Source organism: Melitaea cinxia, chromosome 4 (assembly GCF_905220565.1).
Source record: "Melitaea cinxia chromosome 4, ilMelCinx1.1, whole genome shotgun sequence".
NCBI classification, from domain to species: domain Eukaryota; kingdom Metazoa; phylum Arthropoda; class Insecta; order Lepidoptera; family Nymphalidae; genus Melitaea; species Melitaea cinxia.
In genome coordinates, this window is record NC_059397.1 from 7014794 (window position 1) to 7035907 (window position 21114).

Below are 21114 nucleotides of genomic sequence, written 5' to 3' on the forward strand. Positions count from 1 at the left end.
TGTGTCGAAAATCATCTAATAATGAGGCAATCAGTTAAAAGAGCTCCTGGAAGAAACTGGAGCTAGGGTCGGCAACGCGCTTGCGGTCCTTCTGGTGTTTCAGACGTCTATAAGCTACGGTAATCGCTTACCATCAGCTGAGCCGTACGTTTGTTTGTCGATCTAGTTACATAAAAAAAAGGAAATCCAATGATAACGTTTTGTCATCATAACCAGACACAGTAAACAATAAATAAAGAGATAGAAGAAAAAAAAAGTTAAGTTTTCTTACAATCAGACTTACATATGTATAAAATTTGTTTGAAAAACATACATATGTCTCAACGTCTTATTAGCATCAAAACAAAACAGCATGTCGTGGACCTTTAGAAACGAGTTATCGAAACACGTGCCTTTACTTTATATTTTCGCAGTATCAACAAGTTTGACCAGTTACTTTGTACCAGAAGTCTATATAAAGGGTTCAGGAAATGAACTCTATTCGATGCTTATAAGTATAAAATATTTGGATGTCATTGACATAGTGATGCGCTTGAACATAACGTAAGACTTTAAGTATCTTACTTAAAGACAAATAACAAAGTTTTAAATAGTAATTTTGTTTCGATCTTGACAATGACAGTTGATTTGAAACGTCGAATGACTGTAGATGCAAGTATTTACGAAGAAGTGATAAGATAGTAGGCCATCAAATATTGTGATTGGAGTTTCATACAGTCCTTGTTTCGGACTTACGGAGCAGTTTCACCACTGATTCGATACGCGATGGACCGCGCCACTGCACAGGAATTAGAGAAAATTAATCATAGTGAATACGAAAATGGACATATTAAGAATAGCGAACAAAAGAGATACGATGAAGTACAATCTAGGCATTCGCCGTTTTGGAGACAGGTGTGTTAAGTAACGTTTGTGTGTGTTTGTGGTTAAGATTCACTAAGGAGCTTTTGATTAAATTAAGAAAAACGTTATGTGAAATTATTTAAATAAGTAATCTGATTTCTGATGAAATTCAATTAATGATAAATTAACATAATTAAAGGTGTAATGTTACTGCATATAACAACTAACTGGTAAAGTATTCCTAAAATCAAAAACGTAAATACAATGTTTATACAAATTTTTAAATAGATTTTTTATTTTTACCTTTAACAAAATTACCTTTAAAAAAATAATTAATTAAAAAAATAGGCAATAACATGATTAAGTCTATCCTAAGTGGCGCAAGAAAACGTCTTTCAAACGTTATAAACAATAAATATAAAATGTATCAATATAATTAAATGGTCTATAATTAGTGTTATAATACATAATAATTATTTAAACTGTATATGTAATAAATTACTCGGTAAATCTAGTTTTGAGATAAGTTCAAAGAGCTACCATACATACATACATACATACATAATGGATTATGAACTTCTTTGCTTTTATATTCTCTTTGTTCTTGCATATTGATGTATTAACATTTATTGTTGCTTGTGTTTATGTGTATGAATAGTCTTTGTCTACTAAATAAATAAAATAGTGAACTAAGTTTAAGTCCGATGGATTAATGTTTTCATAGAGAGATATGTTTATTAAGTGCAAGTTAGAGATAACATTTCTGTATAACATTTCTCATCTCTTCATCTTATCATTTCTTCATCTGAGAAAAGTAGGATAGTTCTGTATCAGTATACATTTTTTACGCTTATAAAGAAAAAGTTATTTACCTACAACTTTACAAATTTGAACCCTTTTTTATAGTCGATCTACTATTCAGAAATAAAATGAAAATAAATTAAGAGCCCTTCTTAGTAAAATGACTTACAAATCTGCATTTCATTTTAATGATATTTATATTAAAGTAATAACATGTTCTTATAGATCAGAAATGTATGCTAAACAAGCTATAAAATAGAACAACAAATACGTATCTTAGCATTTACATTTTGTTTTTTTAGTTAGAAACCTGTTATGAATAATTTTGATCAATAATATTATTAAATTTTTATATCATTTTTTGTTTCAATAGTATTGACCGTTTTATTACTTTCATCATATAACTTAAACATCAAGATGATGATGACTTACGTAATGAAATAAAAACTATATCTATTTATTTAAATAAACACGCCCTCTGTGTCATCGCTCTTCCTTTGTTATGGTCAAAGGTCAGATAGCGTCTATCTGGAATCAAACATGCAATATATTGCAAACATAACATAACATATAAAACTTTGTCCACTTTTTTATGATATTTACAAAGATTGTGGTCAACGACATCGTTCGCGTGGATCTCTAAAGAATATTATGGAGTAACTTCAGAGAGAGAGGGAACACCTCAAAATTCAAAATATTTTATTTCAATGTCTTAAAGCTATTTCCAAACGTTTTTAATTTTTAAACGATGTGTGTATATTCAGTTACATTTAATAGTAGATAAAGATAAATTAAATATGTTTTAATAGATTCTGTATCGATGATAATTTTGTATACCTTGACACCATTAGGTATTTATAATATGACACGACTGAAGTCCTTAGATTAGTAAAGATTGTATGCACGAGTTTCCTTCGTTCTGCTCTTTATTTAACAGTTTACCTCAGTTATAAACAAAATAATTTTTCAGTTCTACGTTTCTACTTCAGAAATTATTAACTTTTACGTTGTAGTAATGGTCACGTTGAAGTCTTAGTTTTTTATTTTGTTTAATTTTTGAATATAGAGCAACACGGAGTTTTAGAATGATTAAAAATAATGAATCATGTTTATTTATGATAGGTGCGGAAGTAATTAAATTGCTGAAAGTTGGAATTGTTTTGGTTTTTTAATTCTTACATTATTCATATAACATTATTAATTAGGGAAAATTCTGCTTCTTACTAATACAACTAAATTAAAATTTTGTTTATATACGTGTATGTAGACAATAAAATTTGAAATATATTTTAATTTAATTTTAAGTTTGAGTAATGTTTATTTATCCATATATATGCAAGTTATTTTAGTTACTTCTCATTATCATCATCGTCATCATAACTTCAGCCTAATACAGTCCACTGCTGGACATAGGTCTCTACAAGTTCGCGCCAAAAATGGAGTGAACTCATGTGTTTTGCCCATAGTCACCACGATGAGCAGGCGGGTTGGTGACCGTTACTTCTAAAATAATCAAATTTTGTTATTGTTACAGGCATTTATATCTCTTGGTTCGTTCCTGCTATCCTTTAGTGCGGGAGCAACAGGAGGATTTTCAGCTATCCTAATACCACAGCTTCAACATGATAAAGGAAAACATAAATACTCTACGGAAATGGTTTCATGGGTGGGTACGTATCGTTTTTACAATATTTCTGTCGGTGACAGCCCTTTTTGTGTCACCGCCGAGGAAAATTTATTTTTATTGTACATTTCAAGATTATTGCAATTTAATCTAATTTTATTGTTATTTTTATTTACAGCGGCCATGGCTTCTTTTGCTTTATTATTTGGAAACATGATATCAGGATACTTGATGGATAGACTTGGAAGAAGAGCATCGCAAATATTATTATCAGTTTGTTACGTGGGTGGTTGGACAATAATTGGTTTTGCTAGTAACATACACTTGATATTACTTGGAAGATTCATCACAGGATTCTGTCAAGGTTGGCTCGGTCCTTTAGGGCCCGTTTTTGTTGGAGAAATTAGTTCACCAGTGTACAGGGGTCTATTTTTAGCTGGCCTCTCCCTATCTATAGCCGCAGGTGTTTTTATGTCCCACTTGTTTGGAACATTTTTACATTGGAGAAACGCTTCCTTTCTTTGCGGGTTGTTTCCTTTACTTGGATGTATTATACTTTACTTTGCACCAGAATCTCCCGCTTGGTTAGCATCTAAGAATCAAATCGATAGATGTGTGCAATCTTTTCATTGGTACAGAGGTACTAGTATAGAAATGAAATCTGAACTAGAAAAAATGATAGCTGATCAAACTCAGAGGAAAGAACAAAAGAGTAAATTGGCAACATTGTCAGAAAATATAAAGAAGCCTGAATTTTGGAAACCTTTGGGTATTATGATTGTGTTCTTTTTAGTAACACAATTGTCAGGAATAAATGTCATCAGTGCCTATTCGACCAATATAATGGAAGCGCTTATTGGTAATAATTCAAACACTTATGCAGCAATGTTGGCAACAGACCTTTTACGGGTTTTTTCTTTACTGTGTGCTTGTTTTATACTGAGAAAAAAGGGTCGGCGTCCTTTAGCTATATTTAGTGGTGTCTTCACAACATTGTCTCTTATAGCACTGGCAATATACTTATATTTAGTGGATGTACGTGTAATAAGGCACATCTCACCATATATATCCTTAAGCTTAATGTCAATATATGTTTTTGTATCAAACCTAGGAATATCGTTACTACCTTGGAACATGGTAGGTGAACTATTTGCAACTGAAACTAAAGGTTTGGGTTCTGGCATAAGCGTGATGATGACATCCATCGCATTTTTCGGCACGATAAAAACTGCTCCTGCAATGTTCCAAGGAATAGGGTATCATGGTACATACTTATTTTATGGATTGTCAACTTTGGCAGGAACTATATTTTTATACTTCTGTCTTCCCGAAACAAGGGGTAAAACATTATTACAAATTGCAGAAGAATTTCGATATGGGCGTAAAGGACGAAGAAAAGTTATAAATGATTGTGAAAGCACTTTATAATGCTGTTAGGTAAAAAGGTATTTTTAAGTAAATGTTTTTGAAATGCCAGTTAAATGTTTTTAAAAATATCGTTGCAAAATTCGTGTGTTGTAATGTATAATATATCGATTTTTACTCGCTTGTGAATACGTAGCTAAATTAATTAGTAATATTGATATGACATTGAAGTTCTTTAGGAGGGGCAAATATTTAACCCAGTAAGATAAAATATTAAATTTTATAGAGGACACAACTTCAAGTCAAGTATCGATTAGTATTACGTAGTAAACGTTTATTAAATAGTCTATTGACAGTAGTAGGTACAATATTTGTATAATCTCTTTGCGATATATTGAATCACTTATCAATCTGTTTGTGTGATAAGAATTCAATACAAGAACTAAGTAACATAATTATAGTTATTAGTACAATTGTTGTTCTTGTATTACGTAAAACGGAGGCAACTAGAAAAATTTGTCTATGTTAATTTATAATCATTATATCATAGTAAAACAAAGCGAATTCGTGCCGCATTGATGAACCCTTATTATAAAAACTTGAGGTCTATTTCACACTACGTTAGAGACGGACAAGTGGCACGCGTCGTCGCTAAAATACATACGTCTTCCTGTTTTGACACGTGGATATGACCTTTTGAAGAAAAAGGCTCTCAATGATTCGCTAACATCTGCGACAAACTTTTTCGGCGATCAGAAATTCCCACGTTGGGACGCGACATGTTTCTGTAGACAGCAAAAACACCAGGAAAACATCTGGGGTATGGATATGGTTATTAATAGAAAACCACAGAAAGTTAAAGAGCATCGCGTACATTGTATAATATAACATAAAGTTGCAAAGTTTATTAAAGTGATAAAATTTATAAATTGTTTTATAGACTGCTAAGTAAATTATCCATTAAGTGTGACTATTATAGTCTTCATTTGTTTAACGAACAAATATGATTTTGTTGACATTCATTTAAACAGTACAAATCTATTAAGCTTTGTGCGTTGCTGTAATAAAAACGTATCTGATGATCACTTAATAAACTTGCCATAATAATATACTGTGATAGTACAGGCGTAAATATTTTAGCATTTTTTTATTATAGTTAACAATAGTTAAGAATTAAGTATTGAACTATTTGATTTATTAAATTAGTGACATATATCTATCTAGGCTTGATCGAAAGTAGATAATGAGGCTAATAACAATGACACAGGGAGCTCATGTCGAAAATGTAGTGGTAATGTGGGGTGAGCGTCAAAATTGCCTTTTATTTTCACGTCAAGTAGTTCCTGCGCTTTCATTTGTTTGTTTCATTGTGCACCACTTGTACTTGTATAATCATACCGTAGTCTGTGGCGATGGTGCGCTTAGAGCGGAACGAATATTTAATAACTTACAATAAGACACGTGGCAGAACGGAAACTGTACACGTGGTATCAATTAAAGAGTTATAAAAAATATGAAAATAATTCAAAGGCTAACCCTTAGTGGGAGGAGTTGTTAACATACAATAAAGGGATATCTATCGTAGAAATATTTAATAATCTATGAAGTTTTTTTTTTATGGTTGCAGTGTTTGTGTTTTGTAAGTTTTCTTAAATAACAAATATAGCCAAGAGAAAAATTATTACGAGTCCATAAACATATTTTTCGACCACTTTATCATCAGTATCTATTCATTTATTTTAAACTTTAAGGTTAATGTTCAAGATACAAGTTTATATTGTGATCTAATAATAGCGATATTTTTGTGATAAAAAAATATTCCATTAATACGAAAATTTTCCTATACTGTTTGTTATAAACACTGATAAAATATTACTAACATAAACGAGAAACAAAAAGAATTAATTTTTGTAGGTACTTACGATAAAAAAAAGTTAAAGCAATACTTTACCTACTTGTTTAAAGTAAATTATGTAGTAAATGACATGTTTTGTAAAATTTGCCTTGTTTAAGAGTAATAGAATAGTATTTTTATTTATTTTAGAATATATAAAGGTATGTTCAATACTGAAAATATGTTGTAATTATTTTTGTATGAGATGTAATTAATATAAAAATGTTGTAATGGTTAGTTAATTTTTGTTGAGCAAACAATTTAAAAGTAAAGAAGAAAACTTAACTACTTTGTATTTAGTAACTATTTTGTATATAGTAACTAAAATTTAGACTTTATCTAGTTACGATTATTACAAATGTATGCGCTGTCTTAGCTTCTCCTAACAAGTCTACATACCCAAGTACTAAAAAAAGCACTATTCATTTGCCACGTTTGTTAAACTGTCATTCAAAGTCCAAGTCTGGCAGTCATTTATTATATGGCCTATGTACTTAAAAATTGACCCAAAGAATAAAAAGTGCACAATTGAGGACAAATAAAAAAGTACACAATCATTGTATAATTAACATTAAAGTTTAACTAATGATACAATTTTGTTTGTATCATTAAAATTATATTGAATAATTTAATATATAATCACGCCAAAATCAACGTTAAACAGTTACATTGCTATGTCCACATGCATGTTGAGTAATTTAAATTTTAAACTTTGTGACATGTGTCTGGGCAAAGGCGGAATCATAGTTGAATTGTACACGTAAATCTGCGCGCACGTGTGCTTCCGTGATTCCGGTTATTGTAATGAGTTTTTTTTAAATATTTTTAAAGGTTTTTCTGCTGTTATTTTGTCATAAGTCACGAATTCGAGTTGACTTATAGTTTACTATCATTTTGCAGTTTGCTGTGATTCTATTTTTGTTTCTGGGTCATGGGTTCGATTCATACTCCTAATCTAAGTATAAAATCATATTTATTTACTTATTTATTATAACAATTATACTCTACTAAAACAGAAATTAAGTTCGGAATTGTAGGAACAAACGGCCATGTGTATGTTAAACATAATATTTAGTCTTTTAAAACTCTAACAAGTCCGGCGCAATAGGCTTGTACTAATATGAATGCTGTTAGCAAAAAAAAAAAAAACAACCAAAAGTGACCAAGTAAAATAGAGTAAGCAATAATTAAAGGCGATTCTTTACAATAGTAATTTGTACGGTGGTTCGGAATAATTAATCTGCAAATCTGATCCGCATTTCTAGATGCAGTTGCGACTCTTCATTTTACTACACCTTTTATAGTATAATTATATCCAGAATGCATTTTTATCTTGCATTTCCTGGTTGAATCACACATGACTCTCTGTTCTATTTTCGTACCTCTTAACAGTGGGTCTTATGCAATGCATATGTTTGAAAGGAGCTATTAACTACGTAATATTTAAATTTCTTTTATGACAAAAATGTGCTTATCAATAGTGACAATCTATAAAGATTTACTGATATGTCAACTCGGTTAAATGCTGGTTTTGAAGAAACAAATAAAAACTTTATTTGTGTTTGTATAAGTTAAGCCAATTTAAAATAATAAATTAATTATACACAGGGATGGTTACTATGTATGATTGTAGAATCAACGTATTTTTAGATTCAATGTCATCCACCAACGTATTTTTATGATTCAATATCATAAGAATGATATTAAATAGATAGATAAGTTCTTAGTGACAACAGTAGGTAGGTCAATAATAATGTTATAAACTTAAGTTAAAATGTTAGATACACATCAGTGTAAAGTTGAAAAACATTATTATAATCTATAATACGTAAAACAAAAAATTGTATCCTTTTACGGAAATTGCGCGGACGGAGAAGTATAACGTACACTTATTATTAGATAGAGAACTGCATAGAGGATTGCAGAATGCTAATATATTTTTTAAATTTTGCATAAAAACACATTAAATCAACAAAACACACACACACACACACACACACACACACACACACACACACGCATATATGCTCTTTTTAACCGACTTCCAAAGAGGAGGAGGGTGTCAATTCGATTGTATTTTGTATGTATGTATGTAACTTTTGACTAGGTGGATAGATTTTTATTTTAATCGAAAGATGGTGCGTGTCATTTGCTCCCATTTAAATTTAATTGAGACAAGTACTTTTTGAGTTATATCAATAATGCGTATTTACTTGACTATTTTCGTCAACCTTCGTTATATTATACTTTTAACTGGGTGTATCGATTTTAATTATTCTTATTTTAATCGAAAGCTGGTGATTGTCGCATAGTTTCATTCGAATTTGATCGATATCTGATAACTATGTTTTGAGTAATCTTTGGTTGACTTGACTATTTTTTCCTTAACCTACGTTGTATTAGTTGTTGATGTAACTAAAGTCGGTTTTCTAACCGACTCAAAAAAAGTAGGAGGTACTCAATTCGACCGTATACATATATATATTTTTTAATGTATGTTTGGGGATAACTCCGTCATTTATGAACCGATTTTGATAATTCTTTTTTGTTGGAAAGGAGATATTCCTAGTTTGGTACCATGATAAGGAAACCAGGATCTGATGATGGGATCCCAGAGAAATCGAGGGAAACTCTCGAAAATCCGCATAACTTTTTACTGGGGGTACCGATTTTGATGATTTTTAATTTAATCGAAAGCCGATGTTATCATGTGGTCACATTTAAATTTCATCGAGATCTGATTACAACTTTTGGAGTAATTCTTTGATAATGCGTATTTACTTGACTATTTTTTCGTCTACCTCCGTTGTATTACTTGTCGATATAATTGAAGTCGGTTTTTTTTCGTTTGCCTGCAAACACAATTATTTTCTTTTGCGAGCAAACACAATTATGTTTATTATTATAGAAGTAGGCTTTGACAAGAGAACCTCAATAATGTTCAAACTAATAATTTAAATTAATTATCGTCGAATTTCGAACACTGGACGACCACTAGTGATATGTATCAAAGCTGATATGTTTAAAAAAATAGCTGATATGTATCAAAAATGAATTTTTGTTATATATTTGGAATGTTCAAATGGGTATGAACTTTTCTAGGAAAAATGTAATTTTTCTAGTTTTAAACACGAGATTTGTTAATAAGCTTTCTGTCAGAGAGAGGCTTTAAAGTAAATAAAAGCTTTTATTAAATTGTTATAAATATTATATTAATTATGCAATTATTACCAAGCTACCGCGTGTATATGCAAGGCACATTTACTTAGACATGAATTTAAACATTTATTTCTCAATATAAGTAATTAATTGTGGAAAAAAAATATTAACGTAATTATTTCACATGTAATATTATATAGATTTTATTAATCATATATACACTTATAAAGCGCAATTCGCTTATTAACGAAATTTTTGTTTTTAATAAATTTGTATCATATTGATGCTGTTTGTATGTAATATTAGTTAAAGAAGTTGGGAAGTTGCGAGTCATTCTAATAACAACAAGTATCATATGTAAGTTAGTTATATTGTAGTCAGATTTCACGAATAAAGGTGTTACTATTATTATTATTGTCTTTTATTTTAATATTTTAACCTATTCATAAATATGCTAATAAAAATGCTACACATATTTATAAAAAAAGATAAACAAAAATATTTAAGAATAGAAAAATAGTAATCTTCCAGTGGCAGGTTGAGGCCCTGGTCACCGGTAGTTAAGGCTTCTTCCTTACAATGCCGTCTCAAGCAAAACTGTTTTTTGAATCCAACAGACAAGCGAGACTTTCTTAAGGTGTTGATAAAAACTCTTCGCTAATAAACTATTGACCGACACAACAATGGGAACAATTATTGTAGAGTATATATTCCACATGCTCGTAATCTCGTGGCCAAGGTCTAAATGTTTTCTTAATTTTTCTTTTACCGCCTTTATCGAAGATTATCGTCATGTGGAATTGTAACGTCAACAATAATATGTAGCTCAGCGTGTTGATCGGTCTACTACCACTATTGTATATATTAGCTGCAATAAACCTGTCAGTGATAATAGACCGATCTCAGTAGAACAACGCATGAGAATTTTCAACGAGGCCGTATCGAAAAGAAAGTTGTTGGTAAGTAATTTACTAGGTTTACGCCATTTCTCTTTCCCTAAGGACAGCGGAGTAAAGCCTTGATCAACGATAACAACATCCTTGTGCATGATGTTTCAAAAATAGTCTCGGAGATTATTGTGGAGATTTTTTGCGTTTAAAAAGCCTCTACCCCCACATTTAAATAGGATGTATACGGTTTCCACTAAAACGGAGAGGAGATGCTTAACAGAAAGGAAATGTGAGCTGTGTGTAGCGAAAATGAGAGGAGAGATCTTCACAGAGCTGAAAATCAGTCAATTTCTGTTAACGACAGGAAAATGTCATATCGTTATAAAAGTTATATCCTAATTTACTTAAGGAAGAGGAATTAGAGGTTAAAGAAACATTATTAAGGCGTGGGGAATGGATAGAACGAACACTTGGCCCCCCGGCTATACACATCTCTGCTGTGCCGCGCTGCTTGCTCGCTCGCGGCACTAAATTCTATAGATAAATGGAACATCTCTTTACCTACCTACCAAAGAAGCTAAGTTTTTTTATATATATCACTAGGTCGGCAAACATGCGTAGGCTCACCTGATAAGAGATTACCGTAGCTTATAGACGCCTACAATACCAAACGCATCGAAAGCGCGTTGCCGACCCAATCCCCAATCTCCCCAGAAGCTCTGGTCACCTTACTCACCAACAGGAACACAATACTGCTTGAAAACAGTATTATTTAGCTGTGGTCTTCTGTAAGGTTGAGGTACTACCCCAGTCGGGCTGCTCCATAAGTGGAGAGGAGATTTAAAAATAACGAAATCTAAATGGTTATTCAAAATACATCTACTCTCGTCTCCTCTCCTTTCCTCTCCGCTTTGGTGGAAACCGGACCGTTTGCTTGTTTGTCGTCCTAGCTGTATAAAAAAAAAGAAAAGTGTAATAATAATGACAAGCAGTTGTACCTAAAATAAACTCTTCAACGATTTAACTAATACGTCTTCAAGCTTGTAATCATTCATTGAGTTTTGACACACCGTGTTGCAAAATTCTCACGAAAGCAGTGTAAAATAGGTATATATTATTTTAATAATTGTATATTATTAATTAAATTGCTTGCTGGCAAAAGGAAAAAAAAACCGACTTCAATTACATCGACAAGTAATACAATGTAGGTAGATGAAAAAATAGTCAAGTAAATACGCATTATCAAAGATTACCCCAATAGTTATAATAAATATTTACCTGTTATAATGCCCTTTGTTGGGAGTTGATATCGAAACTCTTATTTTATTAATGCATACGTGTTTACGTAGGAAGCATATGCAAAATTATAAAGCATTGTTAAATAATTTAATGTGCTTTTATATTTTTGAACCGACTTCTGTGACGTACTGTGTGGCTACGGTACTAAAGAATATAGCCACTCCCTCTCTTCCTGTGGGTGTCGTAAGAGGCGACTAAGGGATAACACAGTTCCGCTACCACCTTGGAACTCAAAAAGCCGACCGGTGGCGGGATAACCATCCAACTGCTGGCTTTGAAATACACAGGCCGAAGACGGGCAGCAGCGTCTTCGGTGCAACAAAGTCAGGCCTGCGGTCACCAACCCGCGTGCACAGCGTGGTGACTATCGGCAAAACACATGACTTCACATTATTTTTGGCGTAAACTTGTGGAGGCCTATGTCCAGCAGTGGACTGTATAGGCTGTAATGATAATGATGAACCGACTTCAAAGAAAAGGAGGAGGTTACTCAATTCGACCGTATATTATTTTTATATATATATATTATGTCGATATAATTGAAGTCTGTTATTGGTTATAGTTCGTTTGCCTGCAAACACAATTATTTTATAACAAGCAAATATATAGAAAACAAAGATAAAAATGACGCATAACGACTTACGTATTTAGTATAATTAATGACATCTGCGAAATTCAAAACTGCTATTATGTGGTAAAATAAGCTTTATAATAAAGTAATACTCACAGTAGTGTAAATAAAGATAATTATCATAATCAATGTTGAAACATGTACTTTAATTTGATAATAATATCAGTATAGAAACAAGCGTTTAGAATTGTTAGGATACATCATCATCACTGTCATTCTCGTTGTTTACTTGAAGATTCATTTAAGTAAATAGTGATTGGTGTGTTTGGTTTTATGCGTCTTTATTTACAGAAATTATTTACCTACATTTACATGAGACACATGTCAACAATAGTTTACATTGTGAGCGTTGACTTTATAGCTACGTGCAAATATTAGATATAAAATTTCATTATTTTTGTACACTTCCTGTATATGTAATACAATTGTGACTGTTGATGTCTGTAGATGAGAGATATTTAGGAAAAATGAAGTCATAGAGTAGGGGTGTAAATGGTCTATAAAAGTAATAGAAGCCGAAATAATTGTTTTTAGCATTTTTGATTATCTATCTGCCTGCATGTTCGTTCCCGCATCGTGCAAATTTCCATTATTCTGCATCTTGATACTCCATTTAGTGAAAGGGTTTTATTAAGTATTCTATAAACAATTGTAAGGAAATTGTAACACAGTCGTTTTGTAAATATATAACGCGAAAAATTGTTAAGTTATAAATTCAGCAAATGTTAAATAAAACCGTTGTTGCGTTCAAATGAAATTTCTATATTCTAATGCCCGTTTGCGTTTTACTAGAACTTTTTACTAGCTTCAGTTTTCGCTTTAAGTCATGTAGTAGGTAATGCTGCTTCATGGCAGGAAAATGACTCAATTACTGTTTAACTACAAACAGTTTAAACCCTACCTACTCAAATGACAGGTTCACGTTGCAAATAGTCGCCATCAGAGGCACGCGTATGCGCAAGAAATGCATATATAACAGAAGATCTAAAATCATTTCTTCAATAGGCCAACGTTTCTCTATGTTATGGAGCAGATGAATCTCTTTTCAGAGCCCGCGACGTCTTTTGCAGCTTGGTGTCACTTCTGTCGCTAATTGAGAACGCTACACTAGAGGCGGCACCAAGGCACAAAGTTTGATGTTATGAGTGAAACAATAATTTCTCAAATAAATGATTCTTTACCGTTAAATTTTTAATTAGATATTATATGCCATAATATATAAGATCTACTGTTGAATAAAGTCTATATAAATTATATCAATTAAAGGGAATTTTGAAAAAAATATTACTCAAATCTCTGCAGATATATAAAAAGTCAAAAACTAAGTTTGTTAATATACTTTTCAATAAAGCAAGTTGTTCATTTAAACATCAGCATTTTAGGAGTAAAAAATCTTAGAAATTCATATTACATCGAAGTTACATCATTACTACATAATTTCTTCAACTAGTAGTCGCCCAGTGGTCGAAATTCGACTATAATTAAAAATTTAAATTAAAATAAAATCCAAAATAATGAAATATTATAAAAGTAAAGAACTTTTTAAAAAAAATTCAATTTGACTTCAGACTTTGACAATCAACAAAATAGTATGTATAATATGAGCGTGTGTGTCAAATACATGGTAGTGTGTATAATGTCTGTTTTATTGATTTCATATATATTTATGCACTATTTAAAAAAAAATAGTATTCTGTACTTCTTCTTTATATTAACTATAATTATACGAAATTTCATACTTCTCCGTCCACACAATTTTCGTAAAAAGAGGTACAAAGTTTTTGCTTCACGTATTAATATTATTAAATGGTAAAATACACTAATTCACTCTTAAACTAGATTGAGTTTTTTACGTTTAAGTAGGTAATAAACAAGTAGTGTGTTTATACTTGATCTTAAATGATCTCTGCCGACGCTCTTAGCACTTTAATTTTAACAACTTTAACGTTGCAAATGTTGACCGACACATTTTATTAGCATTCAAAATTCTGCTTGTAACTATTCTACGCCAAAACGCCTATAAGAGTCGGATATAGTATCTGCTGAACGCTGACGCATTAAACTCAACAATGTATTTATTAGTACAGTCATATATAATTTGTTTGCTTACTGCGTGTAATTTTAAATAGAAAAAACACTTAATACTTTGTTTGAGGGTAGATTAAGATTACCGCCAATGATGCAACATGCAACTAAGTAATAATATTTGAATGTGAGTAATCCACGTGTAAAACTGCTTTAATGTATATAATTAAAATGTCATGACAGAGATACATATGAACTTATCATATCTTTGTGTACATATTGCTAATTATTATGAATCATTAACGGATTGTTTACGAGCTATGTTTAGAATCAGCTGTTTGTTATCACGTAATTTATGCTTTGAACTTTATTAATCTGAGTAAGTGCTCCACATTATTGACGACTCATTTAAAATATAATTATTAATAATAATAACAGTGGAAAATTAGTATCTACTTTTGTTTTTCTTTGTTAGTTTATACTTTCTTATCCCTAATTCTAATTTAGTTAATGAAAAAAAAATGTGGTGTCATGGGACACCAGGTAGGAACGAATTTCCTTCGGATAGTATAAAAGCAACACAATTTGAAAAAAAAAAAATGTTGAATTATATATATATTCTAGTTCTTGATTTTTTTTTAATTTTGTTGATTGGTTTTTAATTAAGTACATAAAAGTATTTAGGAAATTTAGTATTTTAGAAAATAACAAATACCATAAAATGAAACAAATCAAAGAAAATAATAATAATTCAAACTATTAAGTGAAATAAAAAAAACATATGTCTTTATTTATTTTTGTCGACAGTATAAATTGAATTTTGAATTTCCGGTTCCGGTAGCAAAAGCGTAACACCCGTGCTAGTAATCTTCGTGAATAAAATTTAAAATCAGTATAAATAAGTGGCTACACAACAAATTATATACACATTTGTGAACACCAATGTACAAGAACTTTGAACAGAATAACAATCACAGTGAAAATCTGCACAAGTGCTAAAGATTTTATGGAAAATATTCGGCAGTATAACCTAAAAGTGCATGTCATCGGAAACTGTGAAACGTTCGTTCACCACCATATTATATTATCATATTACCCTCCAATTACTCAACAACAGTACCAACATAACAAACGACATTCAACTGTCAACGTCATTGACATTTGGCATATTGACAACGTCAACGTATCATAAACAATCATTGGAACAAGTGTTGCCATCGCAAGCTAAAAAATTTCCCACATTAATTTTAAAAATGAATATAGACATGGATTTGCTTTTATCAAAATTAGATGAAAAACTACAGCACCAAACTTTAAATATTACTGCAGCTATAACTAAAACTGTTATGGATGCATTGGAAGAAAAAATAGCTCCAATTATTGAGGAAAACAAAAACTTGAAAACAAAAATGATCAAATTAGAACAAAAACTAAATTTCATGGAGAAAGAAAAGCGAAAGTTTAATCTTATTTTTTTTTTTTTATTTTTTTTTTTTTTATTTTTTTTTTTTGGTACTGAAGAGAATGGTAAACGCGAAGCAGAACTTGTAGACTACATAAAAGAATTGATCCTGGAAACAGGTACATATATAGACAGCCAGGAAATAAGCAATATTTACCGTATAAAAACATCTAAGCCATCAACAAGCCAACCGGTAGTCATCACTCTTTCTACTATATGGAAAAAGCATCTTATTTTGAAGAATAAAAAGAAACTACCCCCTGGCATCTACATCAAGGAGGACTATCCTAAAGATATTGTCGAAATACGTAAAAAACTACAGCCAAGAGTAGATGAAGAAATAAAGAAGGGCAATATTGCCTTCATAAAATACGATAAATTAGTAACGAAAAATCTAAATGAAAGTAATCGCGAGAAGAGAAAGAGGGAACAAAGTAAATCGCCGCGTACATCTACTCAAAAGAAATTAAATACTAACAAAAATGTTGAAGAAACAAACAACAAAACACTTACAAAGCAAGTAATCAAACCAAATATATTAAACTACTTAGCACGTGAAAGATCATCTTCTTTATCAGAAATATCAAAAAACAACTAAATGCCCCCGACAACCGGAGTTTGAATTTGAATAGCAAAAACACTCAACAAAAACAAACAAGAAAAAATTACACCCCAAGCCGGCTGGTCACCGTGGGGGCAAGAGACCAAAACCCTCCCGTTCAAACACTCCATATTTGTACACTAAATACAAGATCACTTTTATCAACAGAAAGGCTTTTAGAATTAAAAGAAAGCTTGTCAAATATTAAGTACGATGTTGTTGGTCTTTCGGAAGTAAGAAGAACAGGCTATGCCATACTAGAACAAGAAGATCATATTTTCTGTTATTATGGAGAAACCAAGGGTCTGCACGGGGTTGGCTTCCTAATAAAAAAGAACTTGAAAGAAAATATAGAGAGCTTTATTGGAGTAACTGAAAGAATCGCCATCCTCAACCTCAAATTTGGCAACACATCACTCACTATTGTCCAGGTATATGCTCCAACTATTGACGCTAGTGACTATGACATAGAAAGTTTCTACGAAAAATTACAAGAAGTTAAAGAACTCAATGGTAAAAACCTCATACTAATGGGCGATTTTAACGCGCGCATTGGTCAACGTCTTCCGAGCGAAGAACATGTACTTGGGCCATACTGCTATGAAAAAAGGGACAAACGAGGTGAAAGACTGCTCCAATTCGCCCTGGAAAACAATCTTACTATCATGAACAGTATATTTAAAAAGAATGTCAGCAGCTTGTGGACCTGGTGCTCACCAAAAAAGAATAAAAGTCAAATAGATTACATCTTAACAGATAATAGAAAATATTTTACAAATATAGATATTATTAAACAGTTCACCTTCTCTACTGATCATAGATTGATTAGAAGCACTATACTCATAACAAAAATTAGAAAAAGTAGAGCTACCTTCAACAAGATAACATCAAAAATCGGCACACAAGAAAATCAACTCCAATATATAGAAGCTTTGAAGGAAAATTTAAATAAGTCTGATATATCCGAAGAACATAACATCGAATGTTATAATTCAAAACTCAAAACAATGATTATAAAAAGCCTTAACTCTGTAAAAAACATAAAAAATAAGAAGAAATACTCGATCTCAAACTCAATTAAACTCATGATACTAAGAAGAAGTGAATTACAACATAAGAAACCCCTTAACTTAGAAGAAAAACAGGAATTAAGAAAGCTATACAAATCTATTGGTAGACAAATAAAAAAAGAATACAAAGAACATAAACTGGAGGTAATAAAAAGACACTTGAATACTGCAAGAAGCCTGAAAAAGGGATTAAAAGAAATATACACTGCAAAGAACTGGATACCACATCTAAATAAAAACTCTATCAAATATTATTCAAGATCAGAAATAATAAACATATGTACAGAATTCTACCGGTCACTCTATACGCAAAAAACACATATACCAAATCAGAGCCCTTCTATTCCCACCATCAATCATCAAGATTCTACATTATTAGAGAGATTTACAGAACAAGAAATACTTTCTAGAATCGAAAAACTTAAAACAGATAAAATTAATGGACCAGATGGCATACCAAATGAAGCCTTAAAATCAGCCAAATATGTACTAATTACTTACATAACTAACCTCTTCAACAAAATACTGGACAATAGACAAATACCAATAGAGTGGGCACAATCTGATATCATACTTTTATACAAAAAAGGCGACCCTGCTGACGTTGGCAATTACCGCCCCATTAGTCTCCAGCCAAATATGTACAAACTATTTGCCTCGTGTCTCGAAAAACGCCTAGAACCCTATACTGAAGACTACCAGCCAGTTGAGCAAGCAGGTTTTAGAAAAGGCTACTCAACAGTTGACCATATATATAGCCTTGAACAAATTATTGAGAAATATGAAGATCAACAATCTCCACTTTACCTGGCCTTCATAGATTATGCTAAAGCGTTCGATTCAATCTCTCATGAAAGCATATGGAAAGCTTTAGAGGACTGTAACATACCAAATGAAACCATAGAGCTTATAAAAGACATCTACAAGAAAAGTACAAGCAGAGTCAGACTAGAGAGAAAAGGTCCGGAAATAAAAATATGCAGAGGAGTAAGACAAGGGGATCCGCTGTCACCTAGACTGTTTATTACTGTTCTTCAATATGTCATGAAAAGCCTAAAATGGTCTGAAAAAGGAATTTTCATACACGGAAAATATCTGAATAATCTCAGATTTGCTGATGACATAGTAATATTCTCAGAAACACCAAAACAATTACAAAAAATGATTAACGACCTCAACAATGTCAGTAGAAACATAGGCTTAGAACTAAATATTACTAAAACTAAGGTCATGACAAATAAAGTTAAACACCCAATTATAGTCGATGGTAGCCTCCTAGAATATGTACACGAATACATCTACCTCGGCAAACAAATTTCCTTTAGAAGATCTAGACATATGGATGAATTAAACAGACGCATAAACTTAACATGGAAAAAATTTTGGAGCTATAAAGAAATACTAAAGTCACGTCTACCAATCAACCTAAAATCTTTTGTTTTGGACTCCAGTCTACTACCCTGCCTATCATATGCGTGCCAAACATGGATCTATAACAAGAAAACCGAAAGGAAAATCCAAACCTGCCAAAGAGCAATGGAAAGGAGTATTCTGAACCTAAAACGCATAGACAAGCAAAGAAACATAGCTATAAGAAAACAAACAAAGGTAATGGATGCTCTAAACCACTGCAAAAAACTTAAGTGGAGATGGGCAGGCCACGTAGCACGTATGAATTCAGATAGATGGTCTAACAAAGTAACTCATTGGCCAGGCCCGTTTGGAAAAAGGAAACAGGGTAGGCCCCCTGATAAGTGGCTTGATGAAATTAAAAAGATAGCAGGAGAAAATTGGACGTCAAAAGCCAAAGATAGAAAACTTTGGAGTGAAATGGAGGAGGCCTTTACTCGAAAAGAGGTCCTTAAAAGAGAAACAATAACTACATTTGCATGATTTACTCACAAAATTATTTATTGTATTTTAAGGATAAATAAATGGCTTAATAATAATAATAATAATAAAAATACATAAATAATTTTAAAAAAGTTTACTAGTAATATTTTAGTTTTACAAACGTCATATTATACAGTCGTGTGACTGATATTACGTTACTTCCGATATATATTTTTCTTACGGTTTTAGTATCACATTTTTTTCAGTTCGGTCACCTAGCCAAATGTCAAGCCTGCCGTAAGGAACTTCGTTCCAAAAAGCTTAATCTGATTTTAGATAATTGACTTAGCGTTGTCGTGTTGCTATCTTATTATAGGTATGAAATATACAAATTACATTCAAATAAAAGCATATGCCACCGTGACTTTTAGCGTAGTGTAGTTAATTTAGTGTTGGTTTTTGTAACAAGCCGAGTTGTGCCAGATGGTTGTTGCCTTGTGTCGCTCGCATGCCGTATGGCGGCACCAGGCTTTGGAGTCTGGCAATTTCTCTGTCTATCTCAGATAATCTGGTGTGCGTCTGTTGTAAACAGTTTGAAGCCTACATTAAAATACGAATGAATAATACATCAACAAAAAAAGAAATAAACAGAATAGTTTCCTGCTTTAAGTATTTTTTTAACTGATTTTACAATATTTCCTTAAATTGAGATATTCGTATTTTATGATTATATTTAATAAATGTAGTTTATTTAACTATGTAATGGCTTACTTTTATTTGTTTAATAGAAAATTATATTGAAAAAGTAATTTCTTTAGTACAATACGGATATAATTAATAAAAACACTCGTTAGTAAATAAAAATGATTCCTGTTTAAAAGTTATAAAACTTTATCGTTCCTTTTCTATTTCTTTAAAATCCGTACAACCAATAAACAAACATGTTTTGTAATTTATGTATGTCTAAGAACCAAAAGGTCTTCGCATAAGACGTTCAGATTATATACGTCATTCTAATCTCTGAACACGTGGATTCATGCAATGCGTTGAAAAAGTGCTTATTCAGTTCTGTACGTTGTAAGTTTCAAAGCAGAGTCCGTTTTTTGCCGGTTCCCATGAACCCTGCGACAATGGAGGCGACCTCGATGAAAGACTTTAACGAAGATCCACGCAAGAATAAATATTACAACAATAGGGTAGCTTCTTTGACTTTAGTTCGCGTGAGTGTAGATGGAATGATACGACTTGATACTTTTAAAGTATTTCGTATTCACAGTTATTCGGTTTTATGTGAAAATATTTTGATATTCTTAATTCGTTTTTATTGACTACATTAATAAATGGATAATAAGTTATATTAAAACTGAAAATATCTTTTTTAGTTTAAAGTAACATAAAGTCTACTTATTAGCTTAATTAAAATGTATTGTATGTAAAAACTTATAAGTATGTGTATTAAATATAATTTGTAAGCATCCGCAATAATTTTCACTATTGTGTTAAAATAGCAATAAACTCGTCGTTCCATGAATGAAGTAATAATAAAGCAAAAAAAAAAAATCTTTTTGACGATTAGAAAAGTATGAAGATTATGTATTCCTGCTGCAATACCCAAAA

The 21114-nt window shown here is 31.5% G+C and overlaps 1 protein-coding gene across 1 annotated transcript; it reads left to right on the top strand.

Moving 5' to 3' along the window:
- The first annotated feature begins 440 nt into the window (after nt 1–440).
- LOC123670248 (facilitated trehalose transporter Tret1-like) lies at nt 441–6707 on the top strand. The gene is made up of 4 exons (XM_045603756.1): nt 441–898; nt 2767–2774; nt 3179–3314; nt 3447–6707. The coding sequence occupies exons 1-4, from the start codon at nt 766–768 to the stop codon at nt 4694–4696; spliced, it is 1527 nt and encodes a 508-aa protein (XP_045459712.1). The 5' UTR covers nt 441–765; the 3' UTR covers nt 4697–6707.
- Nucleotides 6708–21114: the final 14407 nt, after the last annotated feature.